This window comes from Ischnura elegans, chromosome X (genome assembly GCF_921293095.1).
Source record: "Ischnura elegans chromosome X, ioIscEleg1.1, whole genome shotgun sequence".
In the NCBI taxonomy this organism is placed as follows: Eukaryota; Metazoa; Arthropoda; class Insecta; order Odonata; family Coenagrionidae; genus Ischnura; species Ischnura elegans.
In genome coordinates, this window is record NC_060259.1 from 47,477,664 (window position 1) to 47,503,660 (window position 25,997).

General features: G+C 36.4%; 2 protein-coding genes across 2 annotated transcripts in view; one reads left to right on the top strand and one right to left on the bottom strand.

The window, feature by feature from the left end:
- LOC124170977 (ELAV-like protein 1) overlaps positions 1–25,997 on the top strand; it is a 733,134-nt gene that overhangs the window by 105,930 nt on the left and 601,207 nt on the right. The gene's annotated exons all lie outside the window — the stretch shown is intronic.
- LOC124171152 (cytosolic carboxypeptidase 6) overlaps positions 1–25,997 on the bottom strand; it is a 297,445-nt gene that overhangs the window by 80,893 nt on the left and 190,555 nt on the right. The window contains exon 7 of the mRNA XM_046550289.1: positions 11,155–11,269. Coding sequence (XP_046406245.1) covers positions 11,155–11,269 — 115 coding nt within the window. The remainder of the gene's footprint in view (positions 1–11,154; positions 11,270–25,997) is intronic.

The following is a 25,997-nucleotide window of genomic DNA, read 5'->3' on the forward strand; positions in this document are numbered from 1 at the left end:
TTCAATTATATGTACATACATATGCTGTCCTCGGCGATCTTTCTCAGACATTTTAAGAAATTTCAAATCATAGGACTTTTATGGGATTGGCATAAGATATAGGACCATATTAGAATTGGAAATATCTTACCAAGCAAAATTACAGGCGATTTTATTTGAGTGAATAACTTAAACTTTGTTTTTCCACAGAATTATTTATTAAATCACGATCTTGGTTTCGACGCTTGACGTTATCTTTGGGTGACGGCACCGTTTTGTCAGTTAACGTAACCAGAAGATCACGTTAACCAACGAATAAAAAATTTTAAGTCATTCATTCGAAGTATTCTGCAAATTCCGCAAAATATCGCCGAATACCACCAGATTTACCAGCGATCTATGTTTATTCAGGCCATGCACATGCTGCACTATCAATGTTTAATCATCGCTATGTATTTATCGTAGAAACGTTTAATAATATTATTACTTATGCGATATAAAAGGAAAGCATTCTATAAATCCTTCAAATACAAGTATATATGCTGATCTCGGTATTATCCCTTAGGCATTTGAAAGAATTTTCACATCAGAGGGCACATGCTAACATCTATAGGATTCTCGGCCATATTTTCGAGCAATATACCATTAATAATGTAACGCCGTCTATAGCTGTGCGGATTTTCCATTATTTCACATGGATGGAAATAAATTTGCGAGGGCAGCGAGATTAATCCGGTTGGGGCACGACTTTCGCCCACCCTCCCAGCCCACGGCGATTCAACCTCGGTTCAAAGGACTAATGCCCGCCAACAGCAAACGTTGCAGCCACATAATTACAGGCCGTGGCCATAAAGCCACCTGGATGTGTGCGGTTGGGCATTGTTCCGGCGATAGGTTGGTTCTGCTCGCTAATTTGCTCCGAAACGACCCAAAATTGGGTTATCCAAAGGCAGGGGGGACGACTCCAATGCATCCAAAGCACTATTTTTCGCCCTCCACCTAATCCTCCACTCTGGCCCTCCCAAGTATCCACAATTTCCTGATGATCTCATTAACTTGCTGGAATTCGATGCAAATGGGTGTGGGTATTTTAATGTGAAAGAATTTGCTTAATTTGAGACAAAATTAGAGCAGAGTGAACTAACGTTTGTTCACCCTGGTTGGTGGCGAAAATGTTCGGTTCGCCGTGGGGTCTTTTAGCTTTGTAAAGTCGTGCATTGGAAGAATTGAGAGTTTAATGTGAAGTTAAAAGGATCACTGACTTATCCTTCGAATGAAAATTAAAGGAATAATGTTGTGGCAGATGTAGCTATGAAAAAATACATGAACGACTTTTTTTTAGCTAGTATTCTCTCTGTTTTAACAGGATTGTGAGTTTGAATGAGTGAAGCTAATTACGGAATTAACCACCTCGCTCTTCGAGGACTTTTTGGGGGCGTTTGAAGGCCTCATCCGGTAGTTTTTGACACCCTTAATTTGTACTGTGGACCCTTCGGTCAGTAGCGATAAGCTCTACCCACTAGAATACCACGCATCCCTCCTTTTCAACTAACGATGATCTGATTGTTCCTCAAATGTGGTTTACAGAAACAAAACGTTTCCTAACAGAGTTATTTTTCAATAAGTTAATAAAATAGTATTCATTATAAAAAAAAAAAAACGTGCTTGGGAATCTTCGCCTTCAAGAATCTCATATTTATTTTATTTCCGATAGCTCTTACTTCCTATGTGCTTATTTTGAATGTTACATTCTCATCTGAGGCAGGAATGGAACTATCCTTTGTTAGACGACCAACATAAAGGCTATATAGCCAAGGATAAATTTAATCTACTTTTCTCTAAATTTTATCTAACTCAAAAAGCTATTTTAACTAACTTTTAATTAAAAAACTTTAATTCATTTTTACCTAAATTTTATTGAACGTACTTACGGAGAAAATTGCTTGGGATAGTGCTTGGCACGCCAAATTTCACGCTAATTCTATGTGGTAATGGCACTATCTTCATAGCCGGAGGTACGCATACTTGTGATTAGGATTGGCCTCTAATACTTGGTTATTCGAGAGACAGCAGTGTTGAAGTATGGCTTTAAATTCGGGAATGAATCTCTTCTCAAGAGGAATGAGTGCACCGCGCTGAGAAGCAGAAACCCATAACATAGGTTTATGAGGCGTAATTTATGAAAGACGTAAACTGTTTTATCACCCGAGCGAATTTTGACGCATGACTCGGTCCTTATGAGGTCCATATCATTCGTTTAACGCAAACAAAGTTTCTAATGGGGTGAATAATTTTTATCCTGCAAGAGTAATTCAAGTTAGAGATTATTTGAATTATTTAAGTACTGAAGTACATTTATTCATTATACGATTCATTCCATTGTGGTTTGCCAAGCAAAAATTCTGTGGTCCATTACATGTATTAAATTCTACAATTCAAGTCTGGTTTGCGGGAAAATTGAATCACGTAATAGCATTTTGACATAAGCATTCGATAGTAATTAAATAACACTAAATTATGGCAAATAATAGATACAATTTTTATGAAATTCAATTCATAATTTTAATAAAATTGGTTATTAAATTATATTTTATATAATTTTCCGATAAAATGAACTCTTTAAAATAAAAAAAAAATATTTTTAGCTGTAGTCTTTCAAATTTCATCATCCATCGCCCCCTGCTATTGATGAGATAGTTTTGTAATAATTGAGTGGTAAAGACATGTCTGCCCATCGAAATGCTGAAATTACTTTCGGTGGAATTATCGCATGTATAAGTTCAATGAATACGTTTTAAACGATACCAGTGATCCAGGTTCCTATCAATTATGTCGGATTCTATCTGGCCGTAGCCACATCCATCGCTCTGAAAGCATGCCACAAATTTATTTGTCAATAAGCGGAATGAAGTATACTAATCCCTATTTACGTCCCTCGCTTAATTTTCGAAATTTGTTTAATCAAGTCCGCAATTAAGAACAAATGAATTCACACTTACAATACTAATTCAGCTCACGTTGTAGATATGAGCATTTCACGATGACTTCTGGGAAAGTCATCTGTATCAATTGAAATCTAGTGAATGCACATTTAATTGTGAAAATATTGCAAGTTTTTCCCTATAGCCTTCACGAAATTGTTTCTTTGTTGGTATATTTTTATCGTGTGTCAAGTAATGGCATTATTTTTATATGCACCCTTGGTCGTGATTACGAATGCTGTGAATGGTTTTTAAATGATTAGTAGCACACATTCCCCGGAATATGCGTACTCATTAGGATCAAGCTAAGTATGTTATGGTAGTTAGATGGCAAAGAACTCATATTATTTATGTTATCCAGTTGAGGATGAAAATATTTAAATATTGAACACAGACAAAATATTTTTCCAATATCAAATCAACCTTTGAGTTGGATCACTTAATTCATATGACACCAACGTTGAATTGACGCATGCAAAAATACAAAATTATCAGTATAACATTGACGCGTAGCTGTTAGTTCATTTTCCTTGGCTCCAAAGATAGTGTGCGTGCATTAAAAAAAAAGAGGGTAGTGTTTTCATATTTAATCATTTCATTCATGACCACGCAAATTTAGTTGAGACATTTTCTTCACAACCAAGAGGCTGCATCTGGTGTTTTCTCGTAATGTCAGCAGCCACAGGCTTCAGATAGAGATTCCGTGCTGATAGAATATTTTATCAAATGCTGCCACATCGTGTTATGATTCTGCTCGATACATACAGAAGAACGTGGTTAAATGCTATAGTTTGGCGTTTTGACTTGTCAATGGAAGTCTCAACTACTAAAAGCGAGAGAGGAGGAAATCGATATTCAATATGCAAATGAATTTGGATTTGGTAGAATCAAATGGTGAGTAAGTCAGTTTTGGAATTCGATTTTAAAGTACCTTTTCTATCTTATTTTTTTAATCGGTAAAATGTTACTTGATGAAATTAGTGAAATAATATAGGCGTATTTGGTAGACAAATCATGCAATTTGATCCCGTTACGCTTAAGGAGGATTCATAAAATATTCATATGATAACGGCAATCGAATGAGATTTGAACTGGGTATACTTGGTCGTCCTCATTTTCGAACCTTAAAAATATCGTCTCTTTCCCTAAATCACGTGGAACAATAAAAGTAAAGTAATTTGAATTTCTACATATATCAGTTTTTATACAAAACTTAGACGTTACATCTAACTTTATAACATCATAGAGTCGTATAAGTTTATAATCCTGCCAACGGCTGCTATTATACTCCCTTATTACTCCCCGCCATACTTTTTCATGTATTGAACGTAGATGCCGACATAGACTGGCCCTGGTAGAGTTCTAACTCGCCAAAACCTTGTTGCTTACTCTAAATGGCTGAAATCCCGTCAGCGCCCAAAGATTTTTTAAAATCACACACATTTCACTTTTATAAAATATGATACATATGAGCTCAACACAATGAACGCAATTCAAACTGAGTGAATAATAGAGAAAACCTTATACAAAGCATGTGCCCAGAAATGTACGCTAAAATTCACCTATTCAATTCAATGCATTGCAGGAGAATTGGCTCGGCACTGCACTGGGTGCCATATGGCACCCCTGGGCGTTGACGGGTTTAGTTCAACCGATTCAGGGGTGACGAAGTGGAAGCTCGACATATTGAAATGAAAGGTTGTTGAACATTTCCACTACTATTTAATGCGTACAAAGCGATTCACTCCTTGCACTTGTGTCTTGTACCAGATGATGGCCGATACTCGTCGCACGCCTGAAATAATTGTGGAAAAATGCAACTACCTTTCAATTCAACTACCGGACAGAAATACTGTGATATTCTTCTTTATTATATGATGTGCAATGAATGTGTGCGAGGTTATTACATGTTTTGAAGAATTTATTTGACCACTGGCATTTTTAGCTAAGTCAAAACGTTTCGCAAATGTATTTTTTAAACCTCACGACGATATCTCCTTCCGCACATCTTGGGCCAGAAAGAAATCAGTAGCGGAGTGCATTGCTGTTGATGGGCCATCTTCCCTACCTTTTTGCTGCTCGCCGTTCAAGCCTCCTGAATTTTTTCGTGTCTCTTCCATCTTTGATGAGACGGCCGGCGCCCTTCCTCCGCGATTTCCTCGCCTCCCCTCCCCTTCCCTCCGAATCGGGCCATCGCGGCTTTTGTCCTGCGAAACATCTCGATCTCTATGCGGTAATTCAGAAATAAAACGACTCCTTCTGCGGAGAAAAGTTTCCTCTTTCATTAAGGGGACGGCTTCAAAAGATGAGTGGAGTCAATTTGCAGAGAAAAACGTCGACGAGGAGAGCTTCATAAATGTGTGAATTTATATTGTCAGCGAAAACTTTTTCGCTCTCGCAAAAAATATATTAAGCGGTACTGCGTCTGAGAAAGAACTGGAAGTATAACTTCCGCCATAGGTATAATATATAACCGAAGCTACTCTTTTTGTGCACATAGTTTGAAATTGAAGCAGTGGAGTGTCCGCTTTGGAAAAATGGAACAAGAAATGACCGAAGAAGTATAATTTTTCAAAACCGAAGGACTATTTGCGGAAATATTCCATATGGATTGAAAAGAATAATTATGAAAATGTAGGATTTTAGCCTGGAATGCGCGAAAATTGATGTACAGTTTCCACGTATTTCGTTTACGCTCACAATAACAATTGAATTTTGAATTATACGGCTTGAACGTTTATTTTTATTTTTTATTTTATTTTAAAGAAAGAGAACCACATACAGCATACAGTTGTATACAGCATAAAGTTTAGTTTCTCTCAATCAAAAATCGAAGGAGGAGAATACTGAAGAATCGTTCGAAAATTAGTTTATAATTTGCGAGAGAGAGAAATAGTGATTGCGAATTTTATATTCTGTTAGCAATTTTAAATCGCAATTATTTCCTTATTGTGCCTTATCAATAAATGGAAAATAATAATATATGCAGTTTAGCATTCTTGGGATGACATATATCATTCGGCATATATCGACTAGTTGCGTGGGGTAATATGCTATGGCATTAAATGAAACTATATATCATACATTTATTTTGATATAACGTTATTGATTCTCGATTGAGTGAATAACTTTTAACTCAATCATTAAAATTAAATTTGCAAATTTAACCGTTTCAATCATAGAAGAGGAGTCCCACGTAAAAGCTTATAAAGGGAGTGTAGTAAAGAGAGTAATGGAACACTTCGCTGGGGTAAAAAATTCCCAATTTATTAGGTAAAAGCTACCCTTGTTGCCGCTATTCATCGTAGATCCTAGCTGGACTTGAAAATAAAACCAACATATAATATCTATCTCAATGTGTGACGAATTGACCGTATCCGCAAGTATTAGCAGGCGGTTAGAAATTGACGTACGCTCGTTGACGGCCGGATGCACGGCTCGTCCAAGTACGTGACAGTTAAGCTCTTAAATTTAGCTCATAAAGCCATTGTGAGTGGCTATTTGAGAGCGCCAAGTGAATTTCCCATGGATACTTCTTCAAAGAAGCATAGGTCGTCAGCATTGTACTGTAATTAGGGTAAAAATTCAAAGAAAATTCTCGCCACAAGTTTAACATAAATAATTATTATTTTAAATAACAGCTGAATAGCATAGATATTTTAGCTTTCCTTCTTTTCGGCAATTACGCCAAGAAAATCGGGAATATAACCAGTTTTCTGATGAGAAAATAAAAATTTAGTATTTTATTGCGCGGTAAGTAACAGAATTCAATATAACGTGAAAGCATTATAAAATAATTTTAAAAATATCCTTAGCCAAAGGAGTATGTGGCAATGAAATTTTTATGCGTATTTGTGCTAGAGCTAAGAGGCACTGGGGGGAGGGGTACTCAGCATAGCACGGAAGCTTCGAAGGGTATTAAAAACATTTGATGCATGAGGCACATACTAAGGTATCAAAGGTGAAAAATAGGAGAAAAAAATATAATACATAAAATATGTGACGCGTACTGAATACTGGGTTCGTTAAGAGTATTAACGATACAAAAGAGTATTGAGTATAAATAGTATTAAATACTATAAAGATATGAAGGGTACAAAGTATATTTAGTTAATTACGTCAGCATTGTAGGGCTGCGTTCATGTATCTTGTTGCCATTTCATTCATCGCTGCGGAAACCTGCGATCGTATATTCAGTTGAATAAAATTTTGTACCTTTGTGGCCAGGATATTTCGGAGCATTTTATAATGCAACAGAACGTTTTTAAATATACTAAGTGCAAAGTTTTATATTTATTTATTGCTATACCACGGAAATAGCAAATATTGGCCTTTTAAATCGAGGGGTTTCGACAAAAAGTTTGCAATTACACTTGCACGATATGGAATCTCTGGTGGACCTCGAACTCGCGATTAATTTAGATGACGAACTTATTTAGATGTCATAACCACAAAAGAATTTCAGCTCATATGATATATAAATCGCAGGATTGAAGAATAATTTAAGGGCCGGGGATAAGATTAGAATATTTAATTTACTTTTAATACGATCTACAACGATATGACTAGAAATATTGCGTAAATCCAAGAATAGCACCTAGGGTCAATGGAAAACTCAATTTTATCTCTAACCCTGGATAACAAAGGATTTAGTGAAATTAGATTTGAAATTCCTCTCTCCTATATTCTTTTGCATAATCGGAAGACACAGTGCTGGCGAACGTATTCTATGGATTTTCCTTCAGTGAGAGTAGGATAGAATAACTTAAGAGAAACTTGGAATCTCTGCCTGGAATATTGCCCCATTTTGCATGTGCTTTGAACACAGTCCTCCACTCATTCAATCGAGATTATTTTTTGTGGAGTGTACAAATATTACAAAAAAGTATCCTCAAGTCTTCCTCTAAATGTGTTGTCAGCCACCGCGCATTTAAATGGGTTCACAAAAGTCGCCACTTCCAGTCGCTAATGGACAAATTGATCCGAGTTTCACGAGGAAATAAGGAATAGTTAAAGGCGATAGCCGAAATTAATATTGATGATTATGTGTTCTATCAATTTCATAACCTTTCCTGACATTCCTCGCAATTAAAAACATTATAATGCAATTTATTGGAAATGAGTGGATCGCGTTGCACTCATTACCGCGGCGCGGACATTTGTGAAAACCGATTAAAATGTGACAGAAGTGGTAACAGAAGCCTTCTATGAGATGGAGTTGGGCCTGTGCAGTCCCCTTAAAAATAAAAATGCTTTTTACCCTCCCACTTCTGACCAGGGATAACCAAGGATATTGCAGAAATAGAATCGAAATTCCTCTCTCCTATAAACTTTTCATCATCGGAAATTTTGGTGCTGGCGACTATCCCTAAGGAATTTTCCTTCAGTGAGAGTGAAAGAGGATAATAAAAAACGCGGAATCAGAGTCAGAGATCAACGATCAACGCCCATTATATTGCCCCATTTTGCATGTGCTTAGAATAAAGTCCTCCACTTATTGAATAGGGACTCTTATGCGTTGATGGATTCCCTTGAAAAATATCAGCCATTATCGAAGATTAGGAGTCCCATCTTTTTGGAATAAGTAGCATACTAGAGCGCGCCTGCCATTTTGTCGTGAAGATTGCATGTTAACCTTTAACTGGGGGGTATGCTACGATTAACAGCCGCGAAGCCTATTGGAATGTCTTCCGATTTGGTCCCTTTGCGGCTTACACTGCATATTTAGAGAAAAAATTGCATAGGGTAAGTGCAGCAATACTGAGGATGACTGATGCATCTTCAAATGCCGAAACGTTAAAAAGTGTACAAAAAAGCGTAAAAATAGTTATTGATCCGTGGAGTACTTAAATAGCCTACTAAAGTATCGTAATGAAAGCGAGTTAGATATTCCAACACTAATTTTGGCTTACATTCATATTTTTAAGTTACCAGTTAGTGTGACTTCCTTGCTAACATCGTTTTGATAGCGATTTCCAATGAAGTTGTGCGCCGCTTTTTCAAAACTTGTGTTACGCTATCAAATACAGTTTTTAATAACACGTAAAAAGCTTTTAAAATTCGATATTTTTAAGGTTGTCATAACAAAATCTCGATTTTTGGGCCTCATAGCAAATTTATCTCACTGCCTTTCAATCATTATGTATACATATCTCAAAACAAAAAAATTAATACGATCATCATTTGTCAACAATGTGAAAAAATAGTTATTGAGCCGTGGAGTACTTAAATAGCCCACTAAAGTATCGTAATGAAAGCGAGTTAGAAATTCCAACACTAGCTAGACGCTTCCGTCCGTATTACTTTCTTCATCTACCACCGATGAAAATTTTAATCTATTTTATCTTTTATCCGCAGGTACCCAGAGAAGTGGGAAACTTGGATTTCATGATTATATAGGATTTTTGTTTTCTGTTTTAGCGTGTCAAAAGGAGTTCCTATAAGGCAGGACGTCCTACCGCAGAAGTTGTATCATGTGACGTGACAAACGGTAATGGAAAACGACCAAAAGAAAGCGTCGGACGCAACCAAAAGTAGTACTACGAGGATTGGGAGCATGAGATGCACTTATGTGCTAACTTTGGTCACAATCCGTGCGGCTGTATGGAAACGCATAACGGACAGACAAAAAGACATCCTTTTTTACATGTATATAGATATCCTTCGTCAGATATTCCTAGTATATTATCCGAATCCTCCCTCTTCCGTTAGACTGGTTCACTTATCTTTCGATGATCTTCTTCATCAGGCCATCATGTACCATGTCGTTGCCGATTACATCGTTCCGTCTTCTTTTCACAAGACAATTTTTCTCATACTTTTCTTCCTTACTCCCTCGGTCGATCCATTAGGTCTCCATCCTTCTTTTTTAGTACCACAGCTCGGATGTATCCAACCTTCCAATACCATATGGATTTGAATCTGAATCCTTCAGATTGAAAGCCAACGCTCCAGTCTCTCCATCAATCCGATCCCTTCCCCAGTGAACACTGCACCCCCTGCCTCTCGCCTCAGCGCTGGATGGGCGTGTCCCCGTCGCCACCACTGCTGGCGGCAGCTGAGCCCCCTCCCGCCGCCTCCAGCCGGATAGCGACACATGCCGCTCCCCACCCTCAGACCCCCTCCCCCAGCACATGGCTGGCTCATCCGCAAACATGAGCGCATTTGAATGAGGAGTACGTCGCCCAGACTCGCTCCCGCTCCAGGATTTACGCCAAAGGGGGAGGGGAGAGAGAGAGAGAGAGGATCTTTCTCCCGAGTTTTCAGGAAAAGGGGATTTGGAGGAGAGAAGGCGGGGAGGTCGTAAAGGAGGCAACGGATGTGTAAGATGGGCAGGTTGCGGGAGAAAAAGGAGGTAGAATCGTACGCAAGGCTCGAGAGAGAGTGTGTCTCTTCAGGAATGCCTACATCTCGTCGAGGAGGAAATAGGTGGGTTCGCGTCTGCTTCCATGGGAGCGTGGCTTTGGTCAAATCTCAATCTCTGCGTCCACAATGGGCTCAGACGGCGCGAGTGGGATACACTTAAAGGCTGGGGGGAAGCGAAGGGGCTTGAATCTGTTGAATATCGCCCACTCGCCGTTATGATGGTCATACGTCAGTGGCCAGACCCCTCACATGACCACCGCTCTGCACTCAACGATGAAGGTCTCATGGTCAAAATATATCGGCACTGTGTGCCACAACTTCTGAGGACAGCCGTATTCACTTTGAGCATTCATATTTGAGGCTCAAAAGGTATTTTAAAATTTTTATTCTAATAAGTCGACAATATATAATGCTAAACAATTTTAGGTAAAACTGGCGTACGGATTAAAGCTTATTAGCACAGCGTAGGACATTAATTCATGGCTAATTATTATACATATTCAGCATCACCATTTTTTATGTACATTTAAAATCACACAAGAAAAAATATGTTAGTGAAAACATTCTTAAATACTTTAGAGTTTCTTGTGAAAAGGACCACATTAACAAATATACCATTGGAAAAGCAAGCAAGTAAGTGAGCACCCATTGTTGTACCCATTTCCGATTTTTATTTCTCTGCACATTGAGAGCAAGATTAAATCGTAACCAATTAAAGTCACACGTAATCTAGTTTATAGACAAATACAAAGGCACTGAACTTGTATTCTAGTTCATAGGCAAAATTGATCCGTTTTGCTGACGAATATCGCCGTATTAGTATTCTTACCTGTAATTTCCTAGAAATACGCCATCTGGATTCATCATTGGAACTATTTTGAACACCACATATTGTCGAAGTGCTAAAGCGATTGGATGATTGCTCACTAAGAAGTCAATGAGACCTATGAGAGTAAAAAAATACACAATGTCAATATATTTTACCATTAAAATAATTAATAAAGTTATGGCTATACGATTCCATGGGAATATACATGAATTTTGCTAAATATGAATCCGAGTCTAGTGTGAGTATCGAAAATTATGTGTATTTAATGTAGCAGTGATGAAGTGTTGCTAAGTCGGTTGAGATCATAGCTTTTTAAAATGGTTTTATAGCTGCTGTGATCAAATTCTTATGAATCAATGCCTAACTTTCGAGCATGTTTGCAAGCGTATCAGTGAAATATTTCATTGTAGTCCAACATATCGACTAATCAGCATGCATTCATCTGGTCGTCGAATTATCAGAAATAAAGCATAAAGCATCTCATTTCGATATTCTTCTTATAGCATAGAATGAAAGATAACTTTTTTTCCACTCTCGGAAGTTGCAAGAGAGCTCACAAGCAGTTGTAGTTCTCTTCATGCAATGCCTCATTTACTTATTTTGCAGATCCTATTTTTTACTCTGGCATTGAATTTTTTTTTAAATTTTCGTATGAAACTCGTTTCGTTTCAGTGAAATTGCATACCATGTCATTTACTCGGAATTCAGTAAGGGGAGACTTGCCCAATACCGGACACTACTCAGGGCCGGAGATTGTGTGTTTCAGAAAAAAATAAGCTAAATAGCAGGGTCACGCACCCTGGCCCTGAGCGTGCTATGCCACCCAACGTCATCACGCAGTAGACAGCCATTTTCTACCAGTCTTGTAGTAACAGTGAGTGAGGTAGGTGTTTTTGTCCCGTTGACTGCTACCCGACCTAATTTTTAAGCTTCAAAATTTTGAAAGCTGGTCAGAAGATTTTTTTAACTTATAGTTTGTGTCAATACTACTTAAATATAAACGCAATGAAGTAATTGGTATTTAATTATAAACATTAGTCTGAAAAGGTAATGTTAAATCATCTCCACACCACGATTCCCAGTACCGGACAGTCTTGAATTGGCCACTACCGGACACTACCACTATAATGCGTTAGTTCATGAAACCTTATATTCTTCTTTCCAAGCACATCGCATACGATGACGAAGGAGAATAAAAGGGTACTTGGGCAGAGGGCTCTATGAAAATGGCAGTAAAGCAAGTGCTGGAAAATAAAATGACTTTTAGACAAGCTTCACTCCATTTCTCTGTCTCAAAGAGTACGCTGGCAGACAGAATCAAGCAGCTTAGAGGAGGTGGGAACGTGGATATGAAGCCACATAAGGGTCACTTTATGAAGGCATTCTCTGAAGAGCTAAAAACCAAATTAGCCGAGCATTTAATCTAGACAAGAAGATGATGCCATGAACAAGGGAGAGTTTCTAAGATTAGCATTTGAGTTAGCGGAACACCTGAACATTCCACACCAATTAAATGAAGAAAAGAAGACTGCAGGAGATGAGTTTTATTATGAATTTTTAAGCCGCCATCCCCAACTTTCGTTGCGAAAACCACATTCAACCAGTATTTAACGAGCTCTCAGTTTAAGCAAATCACAAGAAGACCTCTTTTTCAACAAGCATGAAGAAATGGTAACAAAATTTAACTTTATTTACTTACTAATTAAGAAATTTATATACTTCTGTTAAATGATTATTTTCATCATGTTAGCCAATGTAATCAACGTGTTCTTTAAGTTTCCGGTACTGGGCAAGCGTTTCTGGGCCACTATTAAAAATAAACCTTTTTATTTGTTTATTTTATATATTTAACCACTTAATTTTGCAAAGTTGATTTTTTCTCTAAACAATATACATTTTAACTTTCATGTCATTTTTGTTTCCTACACGAATCACAAAAAATGTCATTTTAAAAATACCTAAGGTGTCCATTACTGGGCAAGTCTCCCCTACAACTCTTTTGCCACATGATATGTACTTGCGTTTGACTCTAAAAAGTAATTAACTACTTTGACATTTATTACACGGAGGACCAAATATGTTTACATGGCCATCGGTAGTTGATGCAACAAAGATGCACGGCGCATTTTGCAATCTGTATCGACCATTACTATAATTTTTTAATGAATCACAATTGACTGTTTCCACATTTCACAAAGTAAGGTTAATCTAACCACATTTTTGTGAGATGGCGAAATGAGTCACATTGGAGACCGATACTGCTTGTAACTCCTCAGACATCGTCTACTTAAAATATTTAAAAATAATTTGAATTCAGAGGAATTATTCATTCCATTTGGAAACTGAATAATCCTACCGAATTTAAACGTGTAGGGTCCAATTTCTTGTGCCAAAGTGTAAAAGAAATTGATCTCTCTCGTTTCTGAAACTTACTCATCACGTAGACTGCTAAAACAGTACTAGCAGCAATTCACGTAATACGACATCTACTGCATCTGCTTGACTACTTATATGATCGCGAAATCTTTTGAATGATTCGCATTATGATTTGAAGACGCTGAGGAACATTGTGATAGTAAATTGCTGACACATGGTTGCAGCAGTAATGAAAACTGAGTGAAAAAAAGATTTTAAAAATTATAATTAGTTATCAATTATTAATTTAATATTTATTGACTAATAGTATTGATAAATAACTAAATTAACTGGTAATAATTAATTAAATAATTATTCCCCTTCATTCGCCGTCGTGGGATAATTTAACCGTGTGTCAAATCATATTTTATAATCTGTCGAATGAATGGGAACGATTGAGTGTGATGTATGAGTATATTTTCCTCAGAATGTATTGAAGGTATATTAAAAAAATCAAGCTGGATGAGCAACCGTAAAGAAGAACTCAGAGAAGATCATTTAATAAATTGCTGGTGTATTAACTGGCCCCGTCGTCTTCTTCGGCTATAGTTATACAATTTTTTTATAACAAACATCTATATTTGCTTGGTCTAAGAAATTATTTCCTTCACTATTCGATGGGGAACATGTGATAAATGCATCAAATCATTTGAAGGAATGCAGTGGGTGTAGTTTGAGTACCGCTATAGATATCGGATATTTAGGCGAAATGATTTGCTCGTACCTGTTAGTGATAAAAAACTAAAGATCTTAATTTTTTGTGGAAATTAGAATTCCTTGAATCCTCCGCTGAAAACTTTTCCCGAGTTTGAAACCTAGCGCAGCGACTCAGAGGCAGCTAGAGGAGATAAAAATTGCACGAGGCACATTTCGGGAAAGTATTCCCACGGGATGTTTTATTATTTATCGAAACAGAGGGCGGGAGAAACTTAGCAAACCCTCAAGGTAGCACCTACACATGCACCAATTAGGCAATGTCAGTAAGGTTAAATAAGTAAATAAAAAATAGATTAATTTATTGTTCTAGGAGTCTGAAATTCTTTAAAACATATTATTAAATTACAAGGTGAGTATTGACAATGGAAATAGGGCTAACAAAGGAATCGTACAACAATATGAAAAGAAAAAAGCGAATTTATTCTTCTAACACAGAATGAACATTAATGTATCCATAAAAAATCAAATCAATGAATTCAGTTGCAAATAGACTTAGGAGAAACAAAGTATTCATACAAAAATAAAAAGTAATAACTTTCTTTTTCTGACATTAAATGAACATAAAGCATATCAATAAACAAATAAATCAATCAAATTCAGTAACAATTAACTAAGTCAGCATTTATAGGTCACTGGAAAGTAAGTTCTCGATGGTCTGCCTTTTAAATATTTCAGTGGAAACACTGTCTTTTGCGTGTTTAGGCAAATTGTTCCATAGTTTTAGGCAACAGCTGTAAAAGGTTGGAATAGCTTTCTGCGCCATGACATTAAGTAGACATAAAGTATCCAAATTATTCTTTATTTACGCTAATGACGTCCTTCCTCGTGCATTCTAATAGTGTTACAGGGAGCCCTCATGAATAATTTCCTTTTTGTGCCGCAAATAGCAATTCCCCTTCCTTCACTATCGTGGGATAATTTAACCGTGTGCCTAACAATATTTTAAAATCCGTCGAATGAATGGGAATTATTGGTTGTAAGCGTATCTGTTTCGTTCTGGTCTACTTTATTGTTAATTTTCGAGTGCAAACATAAACCTATATTTCCATGTAAAAGATAGTAACATTAAGGTGTCAGGTGTCGTCCCCATTTTATTTAGTAGCTAATTAGTAGTTGTCTGCTTTGAACTCAGTACATTAATATATCGATTGCAGAAATTTTCAAGCCCCGGGAAAATGAACTCGGACGAAATCAGGGATATTTAAATAAATACATTTACTTAAGTGGCACATTATATCTTTGAAAGAGTATCGTTTGTGGATAAAAATCATAAATTAAGCTTGAAATAAATGACATAGGCACGAAAGAGAGAATTTCCAACTTAAGTAGGACCACGATAGAAGGATGCAAATAACAGAGAATGCATTAACTTTAATCACAGTGAACTGGAAACATGATTAATATACATGGTAATTACTAGTGTAATAATCTGTAAAAGAATTGATATTCTGCATCCCCTCGGGAAACACGCTAGCGTTACAATAAAAAACCAATGTATAGAAAAATCAATTTTTTATCTAAGTATAAAATGCAGATTTAATCAATAGCGTGAAAATTGGTTGGAAAAAAATATTGGTCGTACAAATTATGTGCAAATATTTGAAAAATAAGTAAAAATATATGTGAGGAGTAAATGCATGTAAACAGTTCAGAATAGGTGCCTCACAATAGGGATTAAAGTGTCATTTCTGCTCTCTAATATCCTGAGAAAAAAAGAGATTGCAGTATTTAAAGCAGAATTAACTGCTATTTTGTCTCACCCAATTTTATCCATCTATGAATGCCTGTATTAATGTGAATTAGGGTGAATAACTTAAAATAGCACGAGAGAAATTATTTTAGGATGCCATTTTGGTGTATTCACATAATGAGTCATTTCAAAAGCATTCATTAATTAACTCCCGCAATAAACGGAGGCTTCCCTATAATTCCTTTAGGACTCGCGGGAAAATTATCACTGCGGTTACTGGAATGTAATGTAGTGCTTAAATATGGCTTGGTTATATTGTTCTGGACTGACGTTGTTCATATATCCATTAGATATTTTCATCCAAATACGTGTTTATGGTTTATAAAAATTGTATAGTTTTCAGAAAACGATATTGAATTTTTTATTCCAATATTTCATATCCCTGCCACATTTTGCACACCTTAAGGTAAAATATCATCATTAAATAGACAAAATTTTAATGGGAAACAATTTCTTTCAATTAAATGACCATGCAAATCAGAATACAAAATATCATTCGTACTTTCGGATTTTGACAAGAGGTAACCAAACAGATATAATAGAAATGAGATATGACCAAATCTGGTCCCTCATTTTTTTCCAATACATATTACTGATGTAAGGTTCTTGATTGCCTCTCAGTGACAACAGAATAATTAACCTCAGGCCAATCTGAAAATTTTCATTTACTCTCAAGTCGCTGGCGAGAAATGTGTGACTCATGTGCCTTTTAATTGCAGTCCCGGGTGACTGTAACGGCGCGAGGTCTACGGAGCGAAAAATACCTTGCTCGAGAAAGGTAATAACCTCACAGATGTTACATTACCTTACACCAACATTAACTGCTCGCAAAAGTCCGTGCCCCGCCCACCGCCTCTCCGATTTCTCTCAGCCTTCAATCTTGTCGGCCTATCCATCTCTTGCGCCGCACCCATTAGAAGCTGTTTCATTCCGAGATATTTTCTCTTCCCCGGCAAAAAGGCTGTGAAATGGTAATTAGATCCAATCCCTCAAGCGTCAACTCTGTCGTCGTTTTTTCGATACATTTCCCATGTTGGCACTTTTAAATTTCCTCGAAAATCTCTGCTTCCTCTCAGATAATTTCTCTTTTTTCATCCAGACATATTCTTCTCATATATTTTTATCTAGAATTTAAGACAAATTAGCCTTTTTCAACATAGACTTAACAAATGTAGTACCATATGAACACATTCAGTGCAGCTCTCTTGAATTCAAGAACACATTTCAAGATATTTCTTGACTCAAACCCGCGACCTCTTGTTTGCCAAGGGAGGACTTTATCCCGCCTTCTGTTAATACGGGTAGCATATGAAATGGTAGTAAATATTGGACGAACAATAGGCTCATTGTGAATCCACATAATTGGATTTGTAGAATTCTAAATTGGAATATACCCCGGCATGATGTCCAACTAGGGAACATGAATGAATTTCTAAAATGAATTTACTAAAGTAGCCTTTATTTCAAGACACCATGCATATTGAGGAAAAAATACTTGAGTTCAATGGAAAATATGAATGCGATATCATGGTATATGTATCATTTAATCAATTAATGAAGATTATGATAGAAGTTGTTGGCAGGGAAAGTCATCACAAATCTTTTTCTCTGGCTTTTCCAATTTACTTTAGTTTGCTATTTTGCAGAGCGTTGTTTTTTCAATTTACGCGTTTGCAGAGCGAAAGGAAGTGTGATAAACAAAGATTATATACTCGGTGATAAAGGAAGAGCGCCTTCTTCCATCCCGACATATCATTTTCAATATTTTCAGCTAAAATTTTAGACAAGCCTTTAGTTAGCCTTTAGCCTCTTTCGCCATATTTTAGCCTTTTTCACCATAGAATTAACAAAAGTAGTACCAATTTAACATATTCAGTGCTGCTGTCTTGAATTCAAGAAAACATTTCCAGATATTTCTTGGCCAACAATCTGTCTCAGTATTCGCTGATAGATCTGGTAATTGTAGTTGCTGTTCAAATATACCTTCAGCAGGAAGAATAGAAGGTTATAATTTCAATTCGGCAAACATTTACTTATCTCGATGTCCTGACATACCCTCCTCAATATTTCCAGCTAAAATTGAAGGCAAGGTAGCCTTTTTCACCATAAAATAAACAAATATCGTACCATATTAACACATTTGGTGCTGCTGTCTCGAATTCAAGGAAAAATGTCCAGAAGTTTCTTAGCCAACGATCTGTCAAAGTATTCGCTGATGTGCTTGCTATCCAAATATGTCTTCCGCAGAAAGAGTGGAAAGTTTTAATTTACATGAGGCAAACTTGTACTGATCTCACCTATTTCCTCCTGATCTCATCTATTCACTGTTCCTATAATAACAAAAATTTTGCCATGTAGATTAGATTGCTTTTATGCACATTTCAGCGTTGAGTGTGTTAAGTTCTATTGCAAGCGGAAGCCGAGTCTCTGCGACATGCTTCTATTGACGGCTCAATAAATTGTGATGGCAAATAGCCTGCGTTGGCAATAAATAAATAAACCCAAGAAGCATTCCAAATTGGTTTATTTATTTATTCCCATGTCATCGAAAGTAGTGCATTGGACTTTTACATCGGAGTTTTTAAACAATTAAACGTTCAAACGAGCACGAATAACCATGTCCTGGATAGGGGCAACCTATCCAGGTGGGAATGGAACCCGCAAACTCGTGTTTGCCAGGGGAGGACTATATATCGCCGTTTGTGAATACGGGTAGCAAATTAAAATGTAAGAAATACTGGACGAACAATAGGCTTCTTGTTAATCAAGGTTTCAATAGATTGCTGGAATTCTAAATTGGAATCTATCCCGGCATGATATCCAAGTAGGTATCAGGATTTCTAAAATAATTTTAGGTGTAGTTTTGAGTGATTAAAAAATTCTTTCAACTTGCCCTTTCATATGGGTGTGAAACAATCAATACTCTTTATCCAACAAGAGAAATTTGTACCTGAGAAAGCAATTTTTATTCTGATGAGTATTGCTATAGAAAAAATACTAATTTTCCTAAAATGGGTGGCTGTTTATAGTTGATCACGTAAATCTCATTATTTCATAGTCCATTGGCAGCCTCTCACTAATTATATCCCAGTAATTATGAATCTAGAATCAATTTTTGCCACCATTCATTTCTCTTACATTTTCATTGATCTTCTTCATTTGTGCACCCACCAATAGTAAAATGGTGGCACACTTTGTTGTTGGTGTTGTATTTTATAGCTTGAAGTAAAGATATGTTGTACGAAAGATATATGAAAATAGTGTCGAAGATACGGAAGGCAATATCATATCGGGCTCAGGATAAATGGCCCGAATGGGAGAAAAACGTAGAACTTCGGAAGTAAATTTAGTTAAGAAAAGCAGTTCATTTTAGCGAAGCGAAATAATGCTTTCCTAGCCTCATTTCATAGATTTTTTAATACTCCCATTGTACATATTTGGTGCATCAAACTGCGTCCGACATGATGTCCTACGAATAGAAAGTAATACGTCGCGAAGGAGGCCAACATGGGGGTGCTAAGAGGGTATTTAAGGTTTAGAGTTGAGCGCTATATGATTGGAGTCCTCCCTCTTTATTGCCCTTCGGTAAGGATCCGATGCTAAGCCCTCTTCATTAAAGTGGAATTAGTTTCCCCAAATGTAAGCCTCTTTGAAAAAGGTCTTATATGGTATCTCTTGAATTTTAGTGAATACTTATTAGCAACCCGTCATTCACGTCATGAGATTTCATTTGGCATCAATAAACTGGGAAAATTCGTGAATTCTATGTAATAGAAACATATGAAAAGCTCTGTTCAAACTTTATAGTAGCAAATGGAACCATATTTTCAGACATGAGCATAAGTACTCTCAGAGAAATATCATTCTTTGCGCTACATGAATTGTAAGAATGTATTATCATCATGAAGGCACACGTCATAACCTAGGAATAATGTTCGATTTGTAAAATAATCGCCTCCATTTGAATCTTGTGACAAAATGAATACTCTGTTTAGATTTTTTTGGAAAAATTTGTGATAATTGGCTGGTTAAGGCCTAAGAATAACATATACACGGCAACTTCAGCAATCGAGTGCACAATTAGATATTTCATATGGAGTAAGTAGAACTATCTACTAATAGGGAATTAATGCTGTTAAATACTTTGCTTGAACTGCTGAAAATGAAAAAGTCTTTCAACGTCATTCCTAATATTATTATTCACAAATGTTATGTATAATTAACTATAAGCTTTCATGTTGGAAATTTTAGTGGGAAAGGGATATCTATGGCTTTCCCATTTGAGCTAAATTTAACAATTTCTGATAGGCTTTTTCAGTTTACTACTCGAATTACAATTCAAGTCACTAATCAAATTTAATTCACTATGCATTGGAAACAATTGGTGATGATTAAAACTTGAAGGTGGTCCCTGAAACTGACCAGGATTTACAAAATAGATTAGATTATTTATTTTTAAGGGCAATAGGGACAATGACGTAGGTTCGACTCTTTCAGATAGCCTTTTATGGTTAATATGTTGAATTTTAATTCAGGTCAGCTATCAAATTTAATTAATTAGGCATTGGAAAATATTCATGTTAACTAAAACTTAAAAAAGTATCACTAAAACTTCCCAAAACTTTTAAAATATAAGTGGATAATTTATTTATAAGGGCAATAAAGCTAGTCGTTTTTTAAAAAACGGGTGTACCGCAACTGATGCCCAAGGGTGTTGAGTGTATGCGTGAGAATCTTCATTTCCAGCCCCCTAATCGCTCCAAGGTGCCAACTTTGAAATTGAGTGGCATTCGCATATGTGCCAGCAAAACGGTACACTGGGAAGAACCGCATATGCATTCGGCCCACAGTATCTCACATCGCCCGCCCTCCTCGGCGATCAACACTGCCCTCGCCCGCGGTTGCATAATTCATGGCTCCCGTGAGAGGCGAGCGGTTGAGGCGAATTTAGGGCGGGCCAAAAGGGTCGAGGCAAGTCGAGTTGAAGGGCCGACGAAGGGACGAGAGTGAAGGTCTTTCGCTCTCCTGCCGAAATTGTGGCCATGAATTACTTAGCCCATCGCGGCCAGTGATGGCATAGGATTTAACCTCACGGGCTAGGATGCCTTTTGAATCTCTCTTCAACCCTTTTACATTGCCACCGTTGAAGCGCACTTTAGGCGTTATGTCAACCCTCCCTGTTGGTTTCTAGCAAAAGTACCCGAGTCATTGAGGTTCCGTGGTTTATCCGAATTTCTACCATTCGAGCTCAATCCAAAGAAAGCTTACTTTTGGATTTAGATATTTTATAAGTGACTTCGAAGAAAATAATACCATTTTCTTTCCTCAGGAAATAAGTCTTTTTAGTGAAATTGAAGCATACCTGCATATCCTCTGTAGTTAAAATGTACAATACCTATTTTATGCGTCTATTACTTTTGTATTTTTTGAATTAAATGATTGTGTAGTGTTGCTAAATGACATAGCCGTCGAAGTACCCTAATTATAAATTCTACTACGGTTTTGAAGGTTATCATAAGATGCAACTGTGCATAGCTTTTTTTTTGTCTTCACACTTGAATTTGATGCAAGTTTGGTTATTTATGTTGGTTATTGGTTGGTTATTTATTTTGGTTAATCATATTGTACTTTTGTTATATCTAATCGCAAACGATATCAATTTCCAAATATTTATGTAGATTCATTTATTTTTGTATAATAATTGTCCAATAAGAAGAAGAATAGAGGCTCCAGAAGAAGTATGTCCTTACATATTGGGTGGGGGTGTAAATATCTCCATGGCTGTGAAAATATATCACTTTAATACTTTCCTCGTAACTTACTCTAGTCACGATGAACGAAAATGTGCATCCACATTGTGGCAGGATGTTTAAGTTTTGTCAACGATCATAGTCCATACAATCATCTCTAATAAAAATGCAAGAATGAAAGTGCTTGCATTCAGCTGTGTTGAATTTGTACCTATCCAAGAGTCGCTATCCTTTTCTGTTCTCATTATTTACCATTTGAAACGTTAAATTTCATTTGTAACGAGAAATTATAAATCATTAAAAATATAAATATTCTTTTGAGAATGCTGAAATTTCCAAAACTATTTCTCCATTAATCTATTAACAATTAGTCGGCTCATGTAAAACTTTGAAATATAAATTTGATTTTTTTTAGGATACAAGTGAGTCAAGTAATTCATGCGTTTCTAATTTGTATCTTAACGACTTAAATACTGTAATTTGTGACTTCCGCCATTGAATTTTTGCATTAACGTGAAAGAATTTGAAGTTAATATTTAATTTTATGACTTGGAGTACTGCGTGTATACATATATGTATAATCTCACAGCGTGGATATGAGCCAAATGTTCTATTGAAAAATGATTCTGTATTTGAATAATTGCCTTAAAGTATGCCAACGACGTTTGCCCTACGCTGGATGTTCCTAGTTGTACTATCAATAAACGTATACTTACACTATTCCATTTCAATTTAACTTTGTATCCCATAAACGCTTCGAGTAGTTGATTATTAAAACCACAAGGAATTTTATTGTTTCCTTTTTATTGGTCTGGTTGGAAATAATGTTGTGATAAATTGTTTGAAACTGGGCTCATGCAGAAAGATTGCCTCGAAAGGCACAATTCCTTTAAAAAATTACGGTTCTATAAGCTAGTACTTGTATCTATAAATAGTTTTTTTCGATATCTTTTTATATTCGATATCTTCTTGCAATCACCGGTAATGCCAAATATCTACATTGGTAGTCCAAGTCATATAATACTAAGAAATACATAAATACTAAGAATATCATTATTATATTATAATAATGATATTCTTAGTGTAGGAGAACTTAATGAACCAATTTGGCGCAGAACGATGAATTACCGTTTATAACCGTCCAAGAATAGCCATCTTCACTTATATTAGAGATAGCCTAGATTAGATTCTTCGCTAGTTTAATAATGCCAGGTATTAGTGACTCTAATATTAAAATGAGACTTTTTATTCTCATGAGAGATAAATACCTCTTTTAAATGCGGGGAAACCAATAGAATGGAGCAGGAATATATTTTAGTATCATTTCCTTCCAAGAGTTGATCGTTTATTGGAATTGGGTTGCTTGGTTGAGGTTTTGAAGTTCAGGAAATGCATATTCATGTAAAAGAGTAAAACTATAAAGAAAGATGTATGATCATCGTGTTGTGGATGAAAGACTGTTTATCAATAAAAAATTCTCGACCACAGTTTCAGTGACATTTCACACGGCCTGGTTTATTTTCCCAAATAGTCTATGAGTGTTAATGATTCATCGAATCTAACTTTTATCAAAAAGAAGGGTAATACATACTATCAATACAAGTCAATTCGTTTTACTACAATAGCCCTATTTCGATATTCTAAGTAGCTAGCTGCATTAAGAGATGTTCCTCCATTCAGCGAAAATTTTTACTATAGAAATGAGTCGTTCCGTCTTTGGAGCAGTTGGCTATTTTTCTTAGTGTCGGGCCTGTAACTTTGAGCTTCTTTTTCCTCCCACTTAGAGAGGCGTGGTAAGTCATTCGCGTCGATTGCCGTGAGCAAGGGTAATGTATCGACGAGGTACAATTCCATGCCATAGAAGGCTGATTTCTTACGCCATTGTGGTCGCATCTTAACCGGTTTTCAAAAATGTCCGCGGCGCGGTATTGAGTGCAATGCGATCCTTTTTTCTCTAATATTTTGCAGTATGGTCTTTGCAAATGCAAGAGATTGCAGTGAAGATTTGTGAATTTGAAGAATCACATCATCACGAATGTTCATTACGTTTGACTCCCCTAATTGTACCTTATTTTCCCGTGAAACTCGGATCAATTTATCCGTCAGCGTCACGAGTGGCAACTTCTGTAAACCCATTTAAATGCACGGTGGGTGGCAGCACATTCAGAGGCCGACTTGAGGATCCTCTTTAGTAATATTTGTGGCCATGACTGATACGGTATCCTTGAGTATAATTAAAGACTGGTTTAATATTTTGCCCGCTTCGGTATTGTTGGTGTTGCTTTCCGAGTCAAAGGTCGCTGGTTCGAATTTGACATGGGTGTTTTGCCCTAATTCGGGGTGTGGTTGCTCTTTAACGTTTATTGTTAGTTTTTTCTAGACTTCAATTTTATAGGCCAATATAGCACTTTTGTCGTTTGAATAGAAAAAAGTAAATTATGGAACTCTTTGAAGTGTCATTTCTCATTTATAGCGTATTTCCATTCACTGTCTTTCAAGAATACCCAGTACCCAGTAAAGTAAATGAATTCAGTCTGCTATACCACTTTTCATGGGTTAATTTCAAGTTACCCATAAATGCTGATTATGTAATTTATTTATCAGTCTATTGATATGATTAATGTTAATTGTTGTGGTAGAAGAAGCATTTAAGTTCTTTTTCATATTTTTGGGTGACAACGTTGTTACGTCATTACTGAGTTTTGTTATTGTGACTTAGTTACTGACTTTTGTTACAGTTTTACTGACTGAGTTAATTGATTAACATGTTTATTGATATGTTTAATGTTACTTTTTGTATTAGAAGAAGCAAATTAGTAGTTTTTAACGATGAATTCGCTAAATGTATGTCTTTTGTTAACTATTCTTATGAAAATTTCCCTTTTTGGTTTCCTAATTGTCTGATTGACTTATTTCCGTATCAATTGCCTTGCACGTCATTGTCAATCGATGCTGTGTTTCGAAGGAGGACACTCCTAGAAAAATATATGCAATTATTATTATAATTATTATTGTTATAATAATATCATTACGAATATATTTATTGAACTGGCGAAATCTTCTAGAGTTTTCCACCGGGTTAGCTGCTAGTAGGCCAAAGTTTGGATTGCTACTCAGCCGCCGTTCTCAGGGCATGCTTTGCAATTCTCTGACGTCGACGGCCGAGGTAGCTTTCGAAAAGCCGGCCTAAAACAAACTCACCCGGTGGAAAACCCGAGAGCATTTCTTTAGTTCAATAAAAATTTTCGTAGTAGTATAATAATAGTAGTAATAATGATATTAATAAAATCATTTATTGTTCTAGGAGTAAACTCATTTGTGACATAGTATTGATTCACAGTTCAAAAATGTCGGGAAAGAAAAAAAAAATAATATTTTTATTGAAATTTACTTCCTTTGATGCAGTGGTCAACTGCGTGTCTTACGAATCACTAAGCCTTATTTTTCCCTTCGCTACGCGCCCGGTGTTGCAGCTGCTGATCTCGATGCACTCCCTCCTCGCATCCGTCAATTTCACTCCAAAAGCGGACCTTTGAGTGGTTTGTGGCCGTATTTGCATGCCGCAGGCGGAGGATATTAATGCATCGCGGTAACTGAGTGATGCCGGGACTCCAAGTGATCTATTTTCGCCGCCTCGTGTTTTCCCTTCGCCAGGCCACGGGCAGGAGAGCATGGCCCGTGTTGACACATGCTGGAGCCGAAGAGCCACGTGAAATGGGATGTATCGCTACATGGCTTAACTCATAGGCGATGAAAGCCGGCACAAATCCGACTCCATTAGGTCTCTTTTGAATACGCATGGTGTCATAATATATACGTTAAAGGTTCATTTTTATTCAGAATTATTTATCATTTAAAAATTGTTCCAAAAAATAAGTGTGCTTACTCATATAAAAGTTTACACCATGTATATCATTGTAATATATAATTATTTTTCTTAGGAATATTTGCATGGTATTCGTTTTCCCTCACACGGTTTCGATGTTAAAGGGTAAGCTAGAGCTTCTCTATTCATGTGTTGTCCAAATAATGGTGCACGTTTGGAAGTATTAAAATTATTATTATTACTATTTTTACTGTTGTTATAATAATAATAATGATAATAATAATTATTATTACAGTATCGTTTGTTTTTCTTAAATTTTCTTCAGTTTTCACTGAGTCGTTTTAGTGTAAAGAGAACGGGCTCTCACCAAGGTAACTAATTACTT